The sequence below is a fragment of the Triturus cristatus genome, chromosome 1_2 (assembly GCF_964204655.1).
Source record: "Triturus cristatus chromosome 1_2, aTriCri1.1, whole genome shotgun sequence".
Lineage (NCBI taxonomy): Eukaryota > Metazoa > Chordata > Amphibia > Caudata > Salamandridae > Triturus > Triturus cristatus.
Genome location: NC_140580.1, coordinates 854,597,013 through 854,617,618, shown reverse-complemented (window position 1 = coordinate 854,617,618; position 20,606 = coordinate 854,597,013). Strand labels below are relative to the sequence as shown.

Sequence of the window (20,606 nt, the reverse complement as noted above, 5' to 3'; positions counted from 1 at the left end):
GCCCTCCGGACAGGCGGCCGCCTGCCTGGAGCCGAGGTCGGCGCCGTTCCGACGCCCGAAACTCGCCTCCCAGACTCTGACTCTGCTTCTTACTGTGTGGTTGAGGCTGAGTCGGCGCCAGTGCGGCACCGGAGGCTTGCCTCCCCGGCGCCATCCCCTTCTTAGGAAGCAGAGCTTGTCGTGGTGGACGTGGAGTCGGCGCCGGATTGAGCCGACTCTGCGCTGGATCGAGCCGAGCCGACGCCAGACACCGGGTTGTTGACTCTTCTCCAGAAGCTTCTGAGGAGAGTTTGGCGTCGCATTCACATCCGGCTAGGCCAGATCTATCCTTGCCTGTGCCCCCCTTAGAATTTGTGTACCTGGCAGGATCCCCACCTCCTCAGGAGCCCCATCAGGACCCCCATTTGTCACTGGGGCTTCCTTCCTTGGGGCATTGGTCGCACCCTTAGTGTATTGGAAGACTTAGTTTACAGCAGTCACCTACAAATGAGTTGCTGTCCCCTCCTCGGAGGGCTACCGAGGCCAGTGCGGCATTTCTTAGAGTAGTCTCCTTAGCCACTCGTGTTCTAAACATGCAGCCCCCTTCGGCCCCCTTGCCTGTGGACCCTCTGTTTGATGTCCTTCACCATGGGTCGGGGAATGTGGAGCAGCTTCTGCCCTTTGAAACTTCTCTTTATGATGCCCTTTTGGGCACCTGGGCTTGGCCAGCCTCTGGTGATCCGGTGGCTCGTTCTGTCTTGCACCGCCACCATCCTGCTCCACATAATCCAGTGTGCTTATTTGTTCACCCAGACGTGCAGGGGTTTGTTTTGCAAACTGCCTTCCCTTCCTTGCCTCAGTTAGTGCATCCTCCCTCCATGGCTTGAGTCGTGGGGTCGTAACCTCTTCGCCTCCACTAGTGCTGCTCTTCTTTCACTGAATACAGTGCGTGTCCTGGCTCGGGCTACATCTGCATTGTGGGACTCTGCAGAGTCTCTTTTTTCGGCCACCTCTGAAGGCATTCCTATTGACCTTCATCTTCTCCGGGATGGCCGTCAACTTGCTGAATTCACAATCCTCTCGGCCTTGGATACTGCTGATTCCTAAGGCCGAGCTATGGCTGGATTGGTTGCCTTGAGGCGCCATGCTTGGTTGCGGGATAATGTCTTCCCGGAGAATATCCAGAAGTGACTTGTTGATCTACCCTTTGATGGGGTTTATTGTTTGATCCCTATGCCGAATCGGCTGTTCAGCGCCTCCATGCGGGCTTTCGCCCTCCGCCTTAAGCCTATATTTCACAGGTCTTCTTTTTGCATGCTGTGGGGTGGTTACCCTTTCATTTAGCATCCTTTCAATGCCTTATGCGTTTGAGCTGGCAATAAGCCTATTGTGGCAGTATTCCACAGGTTGTTGTGTTTGGCCTCTGGCTGTGGTTTGCACTACGAGGTGTTCCCCGTTGCTTGGGGTGTCCATACTCCAAGTGGGGTACTTGTATGCTATTATATAGCTCTGCTTCGTTATTTGGGCCTAGAGATCCTTTGGGCTCTATGCGTCCCCTGGTGCTCAGAATTATCTTGCCATTGTATGGTGTTCAATGTTGTGACTTGACACACTCTTCTATACGTTATGGGTCGTCTTGCTTATATGTGTCATTCTCCTCTTTGGGAGGTTTTCATGGTGTTTTTCATGCTTAAAATGCAGATACCACCTGCCATTAATGCATTTGGTGCGCTCCTATACCACCCATGTTGCATGGTCGTTGCTCGTTTACCCTTCTTTGCTATATATAGCAAAGAAGGACCAGACCTTGCTGCTGCGAGGGCTGGTCCTATATCTCCATGGGTCAGGGAGCTTTTCAGGGCTGCCCTCTGGATTGCCCTTTGTCTGCGCTTCAGGGTGTCCTTCAGTACACTTGGGTGCACTTTGTTGCCTTTCCTGCATCTAAAGCAATAAGGTCCCTTTTGCGTCCCACTACCTGGAGTGGTTCCCCAGCTTTACACTGCTCCCTTCTGGCTGTGCAAATACGGAACGATATCTCCCTTTCTGGACGAGTGTTAATTTTTACTCCCAGTCGGAGGATGTGGTCTAGAATTCTGAAATTCTTTCCTACATTTATACTCTTATTTTTACTCTGGTGCCTCTGCTGCCACTTCCTTCGGATGTGCCCCTTTCATTAGGTATCACCCTATACTATGTCGGCTGTGCCTACGTGACAAATCTTCTGTTGTCAGTCGCCCTAGGGTCTGCACCCTGCATATCTCTTTCGTGAGTTAGTTCTCACCTTAGTCTTCAAGCTGCCTGGGCTATGATTCTTTTAGCTACACCACCTTGTTGTCTCTGTGGCTGTCGGCTCTGTGCATGTTTCAGTGGTGGCCCGCATCAGCGTGCTTCAGATTGTTACTGTTCGCCCCTGTTGGTGCCTAGGTGTGCGCTTGGCGTGTTTCTTGTTCTGGTCTGTCCTTCTAGGACATTGCTCAGTTTCTACCGCTTGCCCTTGGTTCCTGGCTGGAGCTTTGCCGGCCTTCCATCCGTGAGCTAGCCTGGTAGGCTCTAATTGCATCTCTTCATGTTTTTCCCCAACCTTTGGTTGGTGCCGAGAGTGGTCCTTCGTACGTTTATCTCTATCTCTATCTCATTCTTATATGGGTATGGTGTACCACCATTCTGGCATTTTTTTGGGACGCCTTTCCTCCTGTTATCTTTTGCTCTTCCGAGCTAATTGGGTTGCTGTCTGGCTGTCCCGCCACAGCCTTCCCCATTGTCCGTCACTCTGTTGACGGCTCAGTGCTTGGGCTCTTTCTAGGGTTCTGTCGCAGATACCCCGGGTATGGCTATGGTATCTATTCTAAGTTGAGAAATCTGCGGCTAGATGACTCTATCAGATGTACGAGTTACTCACCTTCGGTAACAATGTATCTGGTAGAGACGTTGTCTAGCTGCAAATTCCTTAACGCCCACCCATCTCCCCCGTTCTACGAGAACCTTGCCAGGTGGACTTCTCCTCTTGCCTATTTTCAGTTGCCATTGGGTTTCTTTCAAGGGTGCTCGCATAGTTGCGCACCTTTCGGAATTACCATATGCGGCTGACTCACTCCAATGGGCTTTTTTCTGTAAATGGTGCCTTTTCATTCACTGTCGTCAGGAGATTCTTCCTTTTCTCCTGCTGTCTTCCCTCTTGCCCGCATTCTCCAGTAACTAGAGGCTCTTGTCTCCTATATAGTCGTCTTCCTTGCCGATCTCTTCGGCTCTGATACCTTCTTCATGTACATTGCTGTTCTTTCTGTAAGGAAGATACCTTCTTACAGTACATTGCTCTTCTTTCTGTGCTCTGTCCTCGTTGGACGGCACAGTTCTTCATGGTAATAGTCTATTTTTTGGTATGTTGAGACCCTCTTCCCTTGTTGCTCGCACTTTGTGAAGAGTCTACACTTCACTATGCAGTTTCTTTCTCTCAGCGTAGTTCCGCTTTTGCTTTTTCACTTATATGTATACAGTGTCTAATACTGTCTTTTATGATAGTGTTTTGCGCCATCCGCCATATTTATTTTGCGGATTTTTCATCCTTCGCACACTGTTCCCATACTTTCACAGTTTTTGTTTGGTGGATCCGCGTTGTGCAGCGGAAAAGTTTCTCCGAAGAAAACTGACGTCAGCGCACCGGGAGGAACTTATATGAGCATGCTGACGTCATGTACGTGGACGACATCAGGGCGGGGTCGTTTGGCGCCGTCCCCCGGCGCGCAGAGGTGCTGATGCAAAGAATTTTCCGGATCCAGTCTAACGCCTGGGGATATTCAAAGTTAAGGAATCTGCGGCTAGACAACGTCTCTACCAGATACATTGTTACCGAAGGTAAGTAACTCGTACGTTAAGACAAATGGCAGCAGCAAATAACATTGTGAAGCTGAAAAAGGATGGGTCCCTAGCCACAGAACCCCAAGAAATTCTAATGGTATTTGCAGAGTTTTATAGGGACCTATATCAGACTAGGGATGACCCCCTGAGGCTGCTGTGTCGGAAACTGCAGTGAATGTCTCTATATGGCAGGAACTGGAGGCAGATTTTTCAATTATTGAAGTTACTGAGGCTCTCCAGGGGATGGCCTCAGGTAAGGCAGCGGGCCCTGATAGAATTCCGATGGAAATATATAAAGCCCTTCAGTCAGAACTAATCCCTCTTCTTTTAGATCTGTTTCTGGCTGTACAGCATAAGGGGATTCCACCTCAATCCTGGCAGGAAACCAATATCATTGTATTTTTGAAGAAACTGAAAATGGCTGAGGACCCAGCTTCCTATCGACCCATCTCCTTGATTAATGCCGATGGAAAAATTATACTCTGAGACTATTGGGTTCCGTCTGGGTAAAATCATTGACTCCCTAGTTAGCCCTTGGCCACATGGCTTTATACCAGGGAAAGGGACTACGGATCACGTACATCGGGTAATCTCCCTGTTTGATATTGTGGATGCCTCAGGGGAGCAGATGTCCCTGATTCTCTTTGATGCTCCAAAAGCTTTGGACCAGGTCGAGTGGGCGTATTAATGGAACGTAAGATCTAATGGGTTTGGATCTCGCATTTTAACGGCCATAAACGCTATGTATGTACAGCCATATGCTAGGATTCAACTGATGAGTAGGGAGTCCGAAAAGATTTGGGTAGCTCGAGGTACAAGACAAAGATGCCCCTGCTCACCATTACTCTTTGCGATGTATATTGATCCATTCATTAGATCGATTATTCAAGATCAGGCAATCAAACCAATGGTGGTCAGGGGATTTAGTACCAAGGTGTTGCATATGCTGACGATATAGCAGTTGTCACCCCTGACCCCTTGGGAGCAATTGCAAGTATCTAAGTCTTGGCCTTGAAATTTGGTAGGCAGTCGGGATACCGTTTGAACTCGGATAAGACTAGGATCGTTTGTACTAAAACCATGACAAGCCAGGATCCACGTATGGCTGAGGTAGCCACCTATCTCGGGATTGATATCTCGGCGGATGCAGGGTCCACATGGGCAATTAATTCGGCTCCACTTCTAGAGAAGATTAGTAAAGACTTTAAGAGAATGGACAATTTATATCTGTCGATAATGGGAAGGTGCAATGTGCTTAAAATGACGATGTGCCCGAACATTTTATATTTATTTCGTTGTATCCCACTAGAGCCGGAAAACAACTTCTTTAGGAAATTATACAGAATATTTTCCCAATTTATCTGGAACTATCAGAAGGTCAGGCGTTCTTTGAAAATTTTCACCCTTTCACAAGATCGGGGGGAGGGGTTTGGTGGTTCCTAACCTACTCCTATTATTTGGCTATAACAATACAACAAATGAGTATGTTGTTTAAATCAAATATGGGGGGCAGAGACGGATGTGGGCGGGCAGGAAAGAGATATTCCGCCTTCAATTTTTGAGTTGGCCATAGGTGGTGCAGCACCAGGGCTCTAATTAAGACAGAGGGCAGTTACTATTAAAAAAAAAAGAAAAAAACACGCTTCAAGCCTCTTAGAGCGGCCTGGAATGTTTGGAACAAAGTATGCAAGCTTCTAGAAATACCTAGGCTTCAGAAGCACCTGCTCCTGTGGCACTCGCCAGTATTTCCTAAATCACCGAATCAAATGCCAAATCTGGGTGTACTTTTACTGTTCCTCTTGTTAATATTATGTCCAGTCTTAAATATTTTTCCTTTTGTAGGTAATAGAATTGCTCCAAAAGTGTCAGGTAGAAAATTGTGGTTTTATCCTGCACTGGAATGTGCTCCATTTTAACTCTGTTAGATGAATCGCCTATTTACCCATCAACTTTCTGTGGTATTATGTGGTATCATGTGGTAGAGCCTGCAGGTGGTGGTCTGAGCCAAGTAGTTCCGGAGGTGTTCACTCATTGGCTTGTGTGGAAGAGGTGCACTTGGAGGTCTAGGATTGTGTGGAAGTAAAAATTGGTAATGATGATGTAAGTATTTTGGATATAAAGGGAGAATAAGATATGGAATGTGATAGCTGGATGGTGGTTATTATAAATGTTCTGTGGCGGAGGGTAAGCCAGATGACTTGTTGCAAAGGTGTTTGGGTCATAGTCTTTATCAACTCAGTGCTGTTTCTTCTCTTTTTTTGGGTGAGATGTTCCTGCAGAACTTAGATTTCAGAATCAACATTGACTTGTTTCAGGTAGCTGTTGTAAGGGATGCATTTGTTGCCCTTTGATGGGGAAATTGATGTATTTGATTTTGTTTGAGGATGGAGGGCTTGCACCTCTTGGTTTACACACTATGGCTTAAGTGTAAACTCTCTAACAAAAGGTGCATCTATAAGCATGTGGCAGTGGAGTTTGAACCTTGTAGTCTGTAATCTGCCATCTGGCAAGGTGTGTATGGCATGGAATGGGTTGTGGTAGTGGTTTACTGTATGAGGGAGCCAGCATCATGTGTTGGACAAAGTAGCATATGCCATCTTGGGTGATAGTTGGGGTGGCATGTAGAAGAGGAGATCTTGGTGCGGCCTTTGTCAGGAAGAGGATGATCTTTTTTTCTGACTGTTTCCTTTTTTTCAGTTTAAGGAATATTCGCAAAAGGCTGTGGAGATTCTGCGAACTCAAAACCATAGCCTTACGAAACACCCAAATTCCAATATCTACAAGTGAGTAGCATACCTTCAAAACATTGTTTACCTGTTCAGTTTGATTTGTTGGTTACTCTGAAGGTGAAGAGTGCTGCCTCAGCTTCAAAACCTATTATTCTCTTTGACCCTAGAAGTACTGTAAAAGTTCTTGTTAAACTATAACGCATGATTCCTGTATATGTAAACATTCAGGCCAGTCTCCTAATCCTGAAAGCACTGTAAAGACACTGGTAGAATTTTATGCTATTACTTTATTATATGTAGACCAGCAAGACAGTCTTATAGTATATGTAGAGTTGCAGTGCCATATGCTGTGACTAGAGAAGATATGAGGCCATGTATTGGTTAGCATTGACACAGGGCCTTGTTTTAGTACACACACAGTAGGGGTGGCATAAGAGATGCATAGATTTCTACTGGCACCTAAAGAGCTTCTGTACTTTGTCATGGACTTTAAGCATTCAAACATTTTGGGACACTTTAATTTGTATGCCTAAATATATAGCCTTTTTGTTATATGAATACCCTTTCAATGAAGAAACACATATATTAAAGAGAAAATTATAGATTCCTTACCTGTAGAATTACCCCCTGGCGTCAGACTGGATTCGGAGAATTTTTCGTCATTACCCCTGCGCGTCAAAAGGTGGCGTTGGTGGGCTCCGTGTTCGTCGTTGGCGTCATGGTCGCCGGGATGACGTCACATTTGATACTTAGATGCCGCCCTCGCGCGCTGACGTCAGTTCTTTTTTTTTTTCGCGCCATCCAGCGCAGATCTGGAGGGAGCGGTACCTCCAGTCACTTTTTGACTGCCTTTTTTTCTAATTTTGTCAACACTGTTTTTTTAGTCTATCGACTCCTGGTGCCCGCAGGGATGTCCAGTCGTCCTCGGCCCGGCTTAAAGGCTTGCGACATCTGTCTCAAGCTGATGTCGGTTACGGACCTGCACCACATGTGCCTGGAGCGCGACCATGATCCTAAGTCATGCTCCGACTGCTAGACCATGAATCTTAAGTCTTTGTGGGAGCAGTCCAGAAAGCTTTTCGAGGGCTGGTAGTCCGCTCCGCGCTGTTCGAGGTTCTGGTCACGTGGGAGGTCGAGAGACCGGACGCGGAGTCACTACTACTCGTCCTCGAAGTCTTTGCACTCCTCAGGTACGTCGAAGCACAAGAAGAAGGCGAAGTAGCATCGTCGCTCTTCGACTTCTCCCCATCCGTCGGCCGATGCGACGAGGGATGGGGATGGTGCCATTCCGCGACTCCACGTGCAGAGCCTGAAGGGTGGACTCGAGGTTCCCTCCCTTTCCGGGAGCCGGAGCGACTCCTGCCCAGCTTTGGAGTTACTACGAAGCGATGCATGTCCTCTTTGGGCAGCCGATCCCCGCCGGTGCGCCTTCGGGCCCAGTGGACTCGGCTGGGGGCCCTGGGCCTTTAACGTCTGCGGCTCCGGCCCCACAGCGTTCCCTTGGATCCAGGCCTGGATCCGGATCGGCACAGGTCGTGCTTGTAACACCTCCCCCGTTGCAGATTCCACCAGCACCACATCCGCAGCCGACGCCGGTTGTGTCCCCAGACGGCACCTAGCAGTACTTTTCTACCTCTGTTCTACCCTGGTGTTCCCGACAGGCCAGATTGGCAACCAGAGGAGGGTGAGGAGGACTGGGAGGGGTCCCGTTAGCTGACCAGACTGGAGAGATGGGTTGGGGGTGCTAGTGGTCTGGATACTTCGCCAGACCTTTGCATGCTGTCTCCTCCTACCGTGGCTATGGAGGAGGGTGCTTCATACACAGTGGTGTTTTGTAGGGCGGCCAAGGCCCTCAACCTCAAGCTACCTATGGTGGCGGTCAGGACGAATCTCCTGACGGAGGTGCTTCAACTGGCAGCGGCCTGTTCGGAGCCCCTGCTCCTTTCAATGAAGCCCTTACTGACATTCTTTTGGGCACCTGGTCCAGGCCCAACACAGGGGCTCCTGTGGATAGGATAATTGCCCAATGCCACTGTCCAGCTCCTGGCGACCCCTCTTTTCTCTCTCAACACCCCACCCCTGAGAGCTTGGTGGTCCAAGCCTCTACTTCCAAAGGCACATTCCCTAACGCACCACCTGAGAGGGAATCCAAAAAGCTGGACCATCTTGGGAAGATGTTTCTTCCTCCAGCTTGCGACTGCGGTTGGTAAACACCGCATGTCTGTTGGGCTGTTACACCCACTCTGTGTGGGATACGGTAATGTAGGTGCTGCCACAGTGCCCAGAGGAGGCCCGGCTGTGCTCTAGTCGCCGAGGGGAGAGACGCAGCCAAGTTTACCATCAGGTGTGGACCATACACCGCTGACCCACTAGGTAGAACAATTTCAACGTCAGTAGCCCTTCATCGCTACGCCTGGCTGAGGTAGACTTGTTTTTCCGGGAATGTCCAGGCTACCTTGCTGGACATGCCTTTTGATGGGCGTCGGCTGTTCGGCGACAAAGCAAACAATGGGCTAGAGCACTTCAAAGACTCCTAGACTACAGCAAAGTCCTTGGGCACCTGCGCTGTCTGCTTTTCGCCCCTTTTTATGGCTACGGAAGGGGTGCTCCTTCACATCCCACACAGGGCGGCGCAAGCTGTCCAGCCCCTGCGCGGCCGGGGACGTGAGACCCACCGTCGTGGGTCTGGGGGCCAGCGAGCGGGCCAGTCCAACAGCGCCCCTTCTGCAGCAGCCTCCAAACCCTCCTAGTCCGACCTTTCAGGGCCACCGATCACCAGTGGGCGGCAGGATTCGCCATCACCTCCCCCCACTGGCGCTTCATCACGTCGGACAGGTGGGTTTTGCTACTCCCTCCCCTTCAAGACTACCTCTCCATCCATGCCACCTCAGTACCATCGCATGTCGGAGGATCATTTGGCACTTCCCCAACAGGAAGTTACGGCTCTATTGGCCAAGGGAGCCATCGAGCACGTTCCTGCCCCAGAAGTAGGTGGTGGTTGTTATTTCTACTACTGGTGCCCAAGAACTACAAGGGCCTGCATCCTATCTTGGATCTCCGGAACGTCAACCGCTTCCTCTGGAAGGAGAAGTTCAAAATGTTGACCCTCGCTCAGGTCCTGTCTGCTCTCGACCCTGGAGACTGGATGTTGGGTTGTACTTGCAGGACGCTTACTCTCACATCTCCGTCCAGCCGGCCCATCGGTGTTACCTACTGATCACGGTAGGTCACGTGCACTTACAGTTTACCGTGCTCACCTTCGGCCTTACCAGCGCCCCTTGGGTGGTCATGAAAGTGATGGCGGCAGTCACAGCTCATCTGCTTAGGTCTGGGGTTCCAGTCTTCCCCTATTTCGACGACTGGCTGTTGAAGGCAGGCTCACCCCAGGCAGTCGTCTCACACCTCCAGACTACGGCCGACCTCATGCATTCGCTGGGGTTCACCATCAATGTGTCGAAGTCGCACCTGATTTCAGCTCAGAAGCTCCTTTTCATCGGGGCGGTTTTGGACACAGCGCAGTTTTGGGCTTATCCTCCCGAGCAGCGAATGGCGTCTTCACTCGGAGGTGATGCAAGGTCTCTTTCAGCAGTGGGGAGAGTCTTGGTTAGATCTATTCACCACCGAGGAGAACGTGCAATGTCTGCAATTCTGCGTGTTGGAATTTCCAAAGCGGCACTCGCTAGGCGACGCTTTTTGTCGCGAGTGGAGATGCGGTCTTCTGTACGCCTTTCTGCCTATGCCAATTCTGCCCGGAGGGCTACCAAGGCTGGTGCAGCTTTTCTCAGAGTGGTCTCCTTGGCGACTCCGATTTTGAACAGGCAACCCCCTTCGGCGCCCTTGTCTGTGGACCCTTTACTTGATGTACTTCACCGTGGATCAGGGAATGGGGAGCCGCTTCTGCCCTTTGAAGCTTCTCTTTATGATGCCCTTTTGGGTACCTGGGTTCGGCTGGTGATCCGGTGGCTCATTCGGTCTTGCACCGCCACCGTCCTGCTTCACATGATCCGGTCCGCTTATTTGTGCATCCAGACGTGTAGGGGTTTGTTTTGCAAACTGCCTTCCCTTCCTTGCCCCGGCTAATGCTTCCTCCCTCCCGGGAGTCCAGATGGCTTGAGTCATGTGGTCAGAACATCTTTGCCTCCACTAGTGCTGCATTACAGTCACCCTGGCTCAGGCTACCTCTGCCTTGTGGGACTCTGCAGAGTCTTTGCTATCCACCAGCACTGAAGGCGCTCGCGTTGACCTCCTTCATCTTCTCCGGGATGGCCGTGACCTTGCTGAGTTTACAATCCACTCCGCCTTGGATACTGCTGATTCCTTAGGCCGGGCTATGTCTGGTTCAGTCGCCTTGCGGCGCCATGCTTGGTTACGGGATAGCGTCTTCCCGAGAATATCCGGGAGAGACTTGTTGATTTACCCTTTGATGGGGTTTCATTGTTTGAGGCTTACGCCGACTCTGCTGTTCAGCGCCTCCTTGCGGCCCTTCCCCCCCCCCCCCTTAGGCCTGGGTTCCTCAGGCGTTTGTTCTGGGGTGGTACCTTTTCATTTAGCATCCTTTTGATGCGTTGTGGTTTCAGCTGGTAGTAAGCCTCAGGTCTTCCTTTCGCATGGTCGGGGGTGATTACCCTTCCATTTAGCATCCTCTAGATGCATTATGCGTTTTAAACTGGTAGTTAACCTACTGTGGCAGTGTTCCACAGATTGTTCCTCTGACTGTGGCTCGTCCTAATAGGTGTTCCCCGTTGTTGGGGTGTGCATACTCCGTGTGGGGTACTTGTTTGCTATTATATAGCTCTGTTTATGTCGACTGGGCCTAAGACATCCATCGGCCTCTATGCGTCCTCTGGTGCTCTTATCTGCCGTTGTACGGTGCTCAATGTTGTGCCTTGGCGTCATCTTCTATACGTCATGGGTCATCTTGCTTATTTGCTTCATTCTCCTCCTTGGGAGGTTTTCGGGGTGTTTATCACGCTTTAAAGGCAGCTTCCATCTGTCATTACTTCACCAGGTGTGTTCCACTACAACCATGTTGCATGGTCGTGGCTGGTTTACCAGTTTTTGCTATATATATATATGTATTTATGTATATATACAAGTTCCATGGGTACTCTTCTTCCTAACTCTTCACCTCTCTTCGCGTCTACAAGGTCTGGTCCGAAGTCTCCATGTTTCAGGGAGCTTTTCAGTGCTGCATGCGACATTGCCAATAAGGCCCTTTATGCGTTCCACTTACTGAGGTGGTTCCCCGGTTTTACACTGCTTCCTTCTTCGTGTTCAGTTACTGAACGATTCTCTCTTCTGGACAAGGGTTACATTCCTTCCAGTCGGAGGGTGTGGTCTGAAATTCTGCTGCACCTTCCTTCGGATGTGCCTCCTTCTTTAAGTTCACCCTATATTATATCAGCTGGGCATGCGGGACGGCTCTTCTGATGTCAAAAGTCCTAGGTCTACACCCTGCCTATCTTTATTTCGTGTGTTGGTTCTCACCTTGGTTCTCCAGCTGCCTGGTCGAGCAGCCTCATGCTTGTTTTAGCTACGCCAACTTATGGTCTCTGTGGCTGTCTGCTCTGGGCATGTTTCTTTGGTGGCCTGCATCAGCATGCTTAAGATTGTTACTGTTCTCCCCTATTCCCCATTTTGGGACTGGGTGTGCATGCTCTTGGCATGTTTCGTTTCTCTGCCTGCAATTCAAAAAACATTGCTCATTTCTGCTCTTGACCTTTGGTTCTTGGCTGTAGCCTCTCCGGCCTTCCTTCCGTGAACAAGCCTGGTAGGCACTGGTTGCCTCTCTCCATGTTTCTTCTCAACCTTTGGTCGGTGTTCACATAGTGCGTCATTAAGCTGAGAGTGGTCCTTCTTCCTCGCTCTTTCTTTTGTTCCGGTATATGGCTGCTGCCGTTTCTACCTCTCATACTTATACAGGTATGGTGTAGCGCCATTCTGGCATTTTTGAGATGTCTTGCATCCTGTTATCTTTTGCTTTTCCGAGCTATTTGGGTTGCTGTCTGGCTGTTCCGCCGCAGCCTTGCCCGTCACTCTGTTGCCGGCTCAAGTGCTTTGCGCTTTCTGTTGTTCTGTCGCAGACCCACCTCCCCTTTGGGGTATGACTGTGGTATCTATTCTAAGTTAAGGAATCTGCTGCTAGATGTCTCTATCAGATGTCCGAGTTACTTGCCTTCGGTAACCGTGTATCTGGTAGAGACGTTGTCTAGCTGCAGATTCCTTAACGCCCACCTAGCCTCCCCGTTCTGCGAAGAACTTGCCAAATGGGGTAATCCGCTGGCCTCTTTCAGTTGCCATTGATTTTTCTCTCACGGGTGCTCACATTGTTGCGTCCCTTTTAGAATTGCCATAATACAGCAGACTCCCTCTCAGGGGTTTCTTACCTTTAAATGATGCCTTTCGATTAACTTTCTCCAGGAGATTCATCTTCATTTTCTTTTCTTCTCCTGCTGCCTTCCCTCCCTCCCGCCTTCTCTATTGGCTCAGGGTTCTTCTGGTCTCCTCTACAGTCGTCTTCTTTGGGGATCTGTTGACCTCTGTTTCAGACCTCCATTACTATAGGGGCAGTGCCAGTCTTTTTATACCTTCCTGCGGTGGGCTGTTGTTCTCTCTGTGCTCCGTTCTTGCTAGACGACACAGTTCTATATGGTAATGACAGTCTATTTCTGTCGTTCTACATGGTAATGACAGCCTATTTCTGTCTGTTGTGATATTCTTCCCTTGTTGCACTTGGGAAGGGTCTTCGCTTAGCTTGCGGGGTTCTTTCTCACAGCTTTTTCACTTCTCTGTAGGCAGTGTCTAATTCTGCCTTTTACGATGGTGTCTTACACCATCCTCCTTCTTTATTCATGGATTTTTTATCCCTCGCACACTGTTCACATACTTTAACAGTTTGTTGTTTGCGGCTCCACGTTGTACTGCAGAAATGTTTCTCCAAAGAAAACTGACGTCAGCGCGCCAAGAGGGACTTGTATGACTGCGCTGATGTCACGTACGTGGATGTCAGGGCGGAGTCGTGTAGTGCCGTCGCACGGAGGTGCTGCAAAAAAAAAAAGCCGGATCCGGTCTGACGCCTGGGGATATTCTAAGTTAAGGAATCTGTTGCAGTAGCCCCCCCCCAAACTCACACACACGCTTTTTGCTGACTTTTGATGCAACTTTGACTGTAGAGTACTGGGTCCCTGCAAACCAGGTTTCCAGTGTCTATGTTCTTTCCCTAACACTGTCCCATGATTGGCACAGCTTAAGATCCCCCTGTAAATCCCTAGTAAATGGTACCACCTAGGGCATTGGGACTGAAGAGGGCCCTCTAGGGGACCCTCACAAAGGCCATGCTAACTGCCACTGCAACCTGCATGCCTTGGTGCAGACAAAACGGACAAAGTTGGCATGGCACACGGTCTGTGTGCCATGCCAAAGCAGCCCAACGCTGTGTTGTCACTCTGCACCGGCCGCCCTTGTGTTGCTGAGGGTGTAAATTTGGTGCTGCCTTGTGTGCCCTCCCTGTTCTTACCATAACTCCCGGAGATTGACCTCTGACACCGCTATACTTACCTGTGAGCAGCTCAACTTCAATCACCCCCAGTCTGCATTGAGTGCCTGACTCCGAACTTGATCTCTACACTGGCTGCCCCTGTGCTGCTGGTGGTGCAGTCGTAGCCTTGCCTTGACCTGAAACCCCGAACACCGGATTTATAAGTCATGTACTTGCCTTCAAAACTGCATTCCTGTTTATCTTCCATAGGTTAACATTGCTGTACTGAAAAGTTGCACTGTATCCACATATCTGAAAGAAACACGTTAGTTAGATTCCTCACCTTAGAATATCCCCAGGCGTCAGACTGGATCCGGAAGATTTTTCGTCAGCAATACCCCTTGCGCGTCGCTAGGCGTCGTCTGCGGCTCCGCGTCCTTTGTCGGCGTCGTGCGCCGGAATGACGTCGTCGCGCGCTGACGTCAGTTCTTCTTTTTTCCGCGCCAGTAAGCGCAGATCCGGGAGAGCTACCCCTTTAGTCAATTTTTGACTAACTTTTTTGACTCTTTTTGGTCAATTCTCGACTCTGGTGCCGGTAGGATGCCTGGTTTCAAGGCCTGCGACGACTGTCACCGACTGATGTCGGTGACCGATCATCACTGCCGGTGCCTGTACTGCTTGGGCCTCGACCACGACGCGGCGTCATGCTCCGATTGTATGGCCCTGACCTCGAAAGCTAGGCGGGAGTGGTCCCGCAAGCTTCTCGAGCTTCGCCACTCGGCGTCGCTCTCGATCCCGGTCCAGGAGGAGGTCCTAGGATCGGTCGCAGAGCCGCACTCGACATAGTCACTCGTCTGGCTCGAAGTCTTCGGGTAAGTCGAGGCACTCCAAGAAGTGACACCGCTCTTCAGACTCCACTCGCGCGACTCGGCCGAGGGTCCAGGTGGTTCCACCCCCGCGGCCGCGCAAGTCCCCATACCCGACGGTCCCTGGGACTGACGCGGCGCCGGCGGAGGTCAGGGCCTTCCTCTCGGCCATGAGGAGCCTGGCCCCGCCGTCGACGCCCGCTGGCACGCCATCGGGCCCCGCGGACTCGACTGGGTGACCTCGCATGCCGGCGGCTCGCCGGTCGACCTCGTTACACCTCCTCCGCCGGCGCCGACACCGATACCACCCCCGACGCTGGCTCCGGTCGACGTCGATCCCCGGTTCAGCCCCTGTCCGGTCCCGACACCGATGCGGCGCCGCCCGACGCCGCATCCGACGCCGCTAGAGACACAAATTGTCTATCGACCGGCTCCGATCATTCTTCCTGTTTACCAGGAATCGGATGACGGGGGCGACTGGGATGGGTCTGATGACCCTATGGCCCTTCAGAGCCAACTTGCACAGGACTGGGCAGATAAACTGGGGGAGGCCAGTGGGTTGGAAACCTCTCCGGACACTGGATTCATCTCTCCTCCGACTGTGGCTTCGGAGGAGTGTGCAGCTTTTTCTGTGGTACTGCGCAAGGCAGCCGAAGCCCTTGGGCTTGAGCTGCCTGCCGTGGCTGTGAGGACTAACATCCTCACTGAGGTGCTTCAGTCTGCCGCATGCTCCACTGCGCCTCTGCTGCCATTCAATGAGGCCCTCACTGACGTTCTGCAGGGCACCTTGTCCAAGCCCTCCACAGTCCCTCCTGTGGATAGGAACGTTGCCAGACGCCACCGCCCTGCTCCGGGTGACCCCAGTTTTCTGTCCCAACACCTCACCCCCGAGAGTCTGGTTATCCAGGCCTCTACCTCCCAATCCTCCGGACCGGGATTCCAAGAGACTGGAACAGTTTGGTAAGAAGCTGTTCTCTTCGCTCAGTTTGGGCCTGCGGTCTTTGAACACCGCCTGTCTCTTGGACCGTTATTCCCACTCTCTGTGGGATGCGGTGGAGGACGTGCTGCCACTGTGCCCGGAGGAGGCCCGGGCGCGGCTTTCCTCGGCCCTGGCCGATGGGAGGGATGCAGCGCGCCATGCAATCCGATGTGGACTCGACACTACGGACTCGCTGGGTAGGGCGATTTCTACCACGGTGGCGCTTCGACGTCACGCCTGGCTGCGGTCCACGTCTTTTTCAGGGGATGTCCAGAGCACCCTCATGGACATGCCTTTTGATGGCGCTCGCCTTTTTGGTGACAAAGCGGGCAGTGCGCTGGCTCGCTTCAAGGACTCCCGGGCTACGGCCACGTCCTTGGGCCTCTCGGCCCCGCGGCCACAAACTTCCGCTTTTCGCTCCTTTCGTGGCCAAGGAAGGGGCACCTCCTCACGTCCGCCTAGCCACCGGCCGCAGAACCAGCCTGCACGCGGTCGCGGACGTGGTTTCCGCCGAGTCGGTAACGGATGACGACGCGGTCAGTCCACATCCACCCCGGCAGCATCTGCCTCAAAGCCTTCCTAGTCAGAGCTTTCAGGCCCATTCCACGCCAGTGGGCGGCAGAGTTCGCCATCACCTGCTCCAGTGGCGGTCCATCACATCGGACAGGTGGGTGCTGCAAATCGTCCGAAGGGGCTACTCCCTCCCCTTCGAGACGACCCCTCCAGCCATGCCACCGCAGCACCACCGTATCTCGGGGGATCATTTGAATCTTCTCCACGAGGAAGTTTCGGCCCTCTTGGCCAAGGGGGCCGTCGAGCGCGTTCCGAGCCCAGAAGTAGGTCGTGGTTGTTATTCCCACTACTTTCTGGTTCCCAAGAAGGGCAAAGGGGGCCTACGCCCTATCTTGGACCTCCGGAACGTCAAGGCCTTCCTCCGGAAGGAACGGTTCAAAATGTTGACTTTGGCTCAGGTTCTAGCTGCCCTAGACCCTGGAGACTGGATGGTAGCGTTGGACTTGCAGGACGCATATTTCCACATCCCCGTCCTGCCGGCCCACCGGCGTTACCTGCGGTTTACGGTGGGTCAGGAGCACTTTCAGTTCACCGTGCTCCCCTTCGGCCTTACCAGTGCCCCTCGGGTGTTCACGAAAGTGATGGCGGTGGTCGCAGCTCATCTGCGCAGATCAGGTGTTCCAGTCTTCCCCTTTCTCGGCGGATCTCCTGCATTTGCTGGGGTTTTCCATCAATGTGCCGAAGTCACACCTGAGCCCCTCTCAGAAGCTCCTCTTCATCGGAGCGGTTCTCGATTCGGCGCAGTTCCGGGTCCATCCACCGGAGCAGCGGGTCCAGGATATACAGGCCCTGATTCCCATCTTTCGGCCTCTATCCTGGGTTTCGGTCAGGCTAGTGTTGCGGCTTCTGGGGCTGATGGCCTCCTGCATCCTACTAGTGCATCACGCCAGGTGGCGCATGCGGGCTCTGCAGTGGGACCTGAAGGTTCAGTGGGCCCAGCATCACGGCAACCTGTCCGACCATGTCTTGATCTCGGAGGGCACTGCACAGCAGTTGCAGTGGTGGCTCACGGACCGCGATTGGGTCACGGGCAAGAGCCTCTCCCTACCCCTACCGGAGCATGTCGTAGTGACGGATGCGTCCCTCCTGGGATGGGGTGGCCATATGGGAGAGGCGGAGATCAGAGGCCTCTGGTCTCCGGCGGAGTCTCGCCTCCACATCAACTTGTTGGAGCTGCGAGCGATCCGACTTGCACTGAAAGCCTTCCTTCCCTCTGTCCGGGGAAGTTTCGTGCAGGTGTTCACGGACAACACCACCGCCATGTGGTATTGCAACAAACAGGGCGGGGTGGGCTCGTGGACCCTTTGTCAGGAGGCTCTGCGCCTCTGGACATGGCTGGAACACCAGGGCGTCACCCTGGTGGTTCAACATCTGGCGGGCTCTCTGAACGCCAGAGCAGATGAACTCAGCCGCCGGTGCATGATGGATCACGAATGGCGTCTGAACTCCGAGGTGGCGCAAGGTCTCTTTCAGCAGTGGGGAGAGCCTTGGTTAGATCTATTCGCCACCGACGAGAACGCGCAATGTCAGCAGTTCTGCGCGTTGGAATTTCCAAGGCGGCACTTGCTCGGCGACGCTTTTCGTCACGAGTGGAGTTGCGGTCTGTTGTACGCCTTTCCGCCTATACCACTTCTGCCCAGAGTGCTGAAGAAGATCAAGCGTGACCGGGCCCAAGTCATCTTGGTGGCTCCGGATTGGGCACGAAGGTACTGGTATCCCGAGCTACTCAGTATGTTGACCGATCCTCCGATACGTCTGCCCCTTCGGGAGGATCTTCTGTCGCAGCAGCAGGGGACGGTCCTCCACCCGAACCTGTCCAGCCTCCACCTCCGTGCGTGGAGATTGAGCGGCGGCAGTTGATGCCATTTGACTTGCCTCCTGAAGTCTGTGATATCATTCTGGCAGCCAGGCGTCCCTCCACAAAGACGGTATACGCCTGCCGGTGGAACAAATTTGTGGCATGGTGCACAGCAACGGCTGTGGATCCCTTCTCCGCCCCTCTTTCTGAGGTTCTCCTCTTTCTTCTTTCTTTGGCCCGGCAGGGCTCTGCCCTGGGCACCTTGAAAGGTTATCTTGCTGCTCTCTCTGCCTTCTTACGGCTTCCAGATCAGCCCTCTCTTTTCAAGTCCCCTGTAGTGTCACGCTTTCTTAAAGGCATTACTCACACGTTCCCTCCTGTCCCTTTCGTAATGCCTCAGTGGGACTTGAATCTTGTCTTGACATTCCGGATGTGCGCTCCCTTTGAGCCTCTTCACAATTGTCCTCTTCGTCTTCTAACTCTTAAGACTGCTTTCCTGGTAGCCATCACCTCGGCTAGACGGGCGAGTGAGCTCCAGGCTCTATCGTCCAAGCCTCCTTTTCTATCTGTTCATCCAGACAAGGTTGTCCTTCGGGCTCGTCCTTCCTTTCTACTGAAAGTGGTGACCCCCTTTCATCTTGGGCAATCTGTCACCTTGCCCACCTTCTTTCCGCCTCCGCATCCTTCCAAAGAGGAAGAGCGGCTCCACCGTCTGGACCCAAAACGTGTGCTCTCCTTTTATTTGGACCGCACTAAACAGTTCAGAGTGGACGACCAGCTTTTCGTTGGCTACGTGGGTGCAAAGAAGGGGAAAGCTGTACACAAACGGACCATCTCCCGGTGGGTCGTTTTGTGTATAAAAATCTGTTATTCCTTGGCAAAAAAGGAACTCCCTGTTGGGCTGCGCGCCCATTCTACTCGGGCCACAGCGGCTACTACTGCTTTGGGACGGGGAGTCCCTTTGCAGGACATCTGTCAGGCGGCAACGTGGGCTTCGCTGCACACGTTTGCCCGGCATTATTGCCTAGACAGCCAAGTCCGGAGGGATGGCTTCTTTGGCCGTTCTGTTCTCCAGGACTTTCTGGTGTGATCTTGGTTCGCAGACCCACCACCGGGGTTGGTATTGCTTGGGTATCTATTCTAAGGTGAGGAATCTAACTAACGTGTTTCTTTCAGATGAACAAGTTACTTACCTTCGGTAACGATGTATCTGTAAGAAACATTAGTTAGTTAGATTCCTCACCGACCCACCCATCCTCCCCGTTCTGCGAACTGACATCTAGGGTTAAGGCTATCCCTTTCAGGGCCCTAGAATTTTTTGGAACCAGTGTCGGTCTCTTGCATGGCTCTGCGTTCCTGGCGCGGAAGGCTATGTACAAGAACTGACGTCAGCGCGCGAGGGCGGCGTCTAAGTACTCCGACGTCATTCCGACGCCGACGACGGACGCGGAGCCGCAGACGACGCCTAGCGACGCGCAAATGGTATTGCTGACAAAAAATCTTCCGGATCCAGTCTGACGCCTGGGGATATTCTAAGGTGAGGAATCTAACTAACTAATGTTTCTTACAGATACATCGTTACCGAAGGTAAGTAACTTGTTCTTTAAAGTGAATAATATTTTTTATAAAAAACGCTCATTTTTAAGCAGGCATTTTGGACTTAAAATAAATGTTGATTGAAGCACATTTGTGTAAAATTGGTGTGGATTTTTTTTAGTACTGTCATTTATTAGTCACTGTGTGGATAACAATGGCTTACATTCCTCTGTGTTAGGCCTGAAGCTGCTCGACCACACTACCTAAAATAGAGCACTTTGGGTTTACATTGAGACTAATGCAGGAATCTCTGGACTCTTTCCATGACAACCAATTATTGGTATATCACATGACGAGCCAGTTTCCTACACATACGAAGAGGGACACGAAGAGCCGCTAAAGGAGAAGACTGAAGAGGGCATCTGACTTGGCCCTAGCCCAGCTGACCTGTCTGCTATTGTCTGCCTAATCTGCGCCAAAGTCAACTCGTCCTGCAGCTGTGTGCCTCCCAAACCCTGGGAGGACTGCCTGCATTCAAGAAAGACTCAAGACCTCCCATGAACACGGACCTGTTCTAAAGAAATCCAAAGAAGACTCCTCTGAGGTCTCCGGAACCGACAAAACCTGACACCTGAAGCAACCAATGCACCCGTCACCTCCAACCCAAGTTGAAGTGGGCCATCAAGGTTCCCCAGCACTCCTGAACTCTAATCACCTGCAGCCTCTGCCCACAGCCCCCCTCGACTGCGACTGCTCCGGTAAGGAAAAACCTGACGCCTAATGACACCTTTGCACCCGTCGCCCCTTGGTCCTG

The 20,606-nt window shown here is 52.0% G+C and overlaps 1 protein-coding gene across 14 annotated transcripts in view; it reads left to right on the top strand.

The window, feature by feature from the left end:
- UBR4 (ubiquitin protein ligase E3 component n-recognin 4) overlaps positions 1 to 20,606 on the top strand; it is a 1,980,383-nt gene that overhangs the window by 1,596,099 nt on the left and 363,678 nt on the right. For all 14 annotated transcript variants that reach the window (XM_085609056.1, XM_085609055.1, XM_085609054.1 and 11 more), the window contains one exon: positions 6,532 to 6,617. In XM_085609056.1, the coding sequence (XP_085465182.1) occupies positions 6,532 to 6,617 (86 nt within the window). The remainder of the gene's footprint in view (positions 1 to 6,531; positions 6,618 to 20,606) is intronic.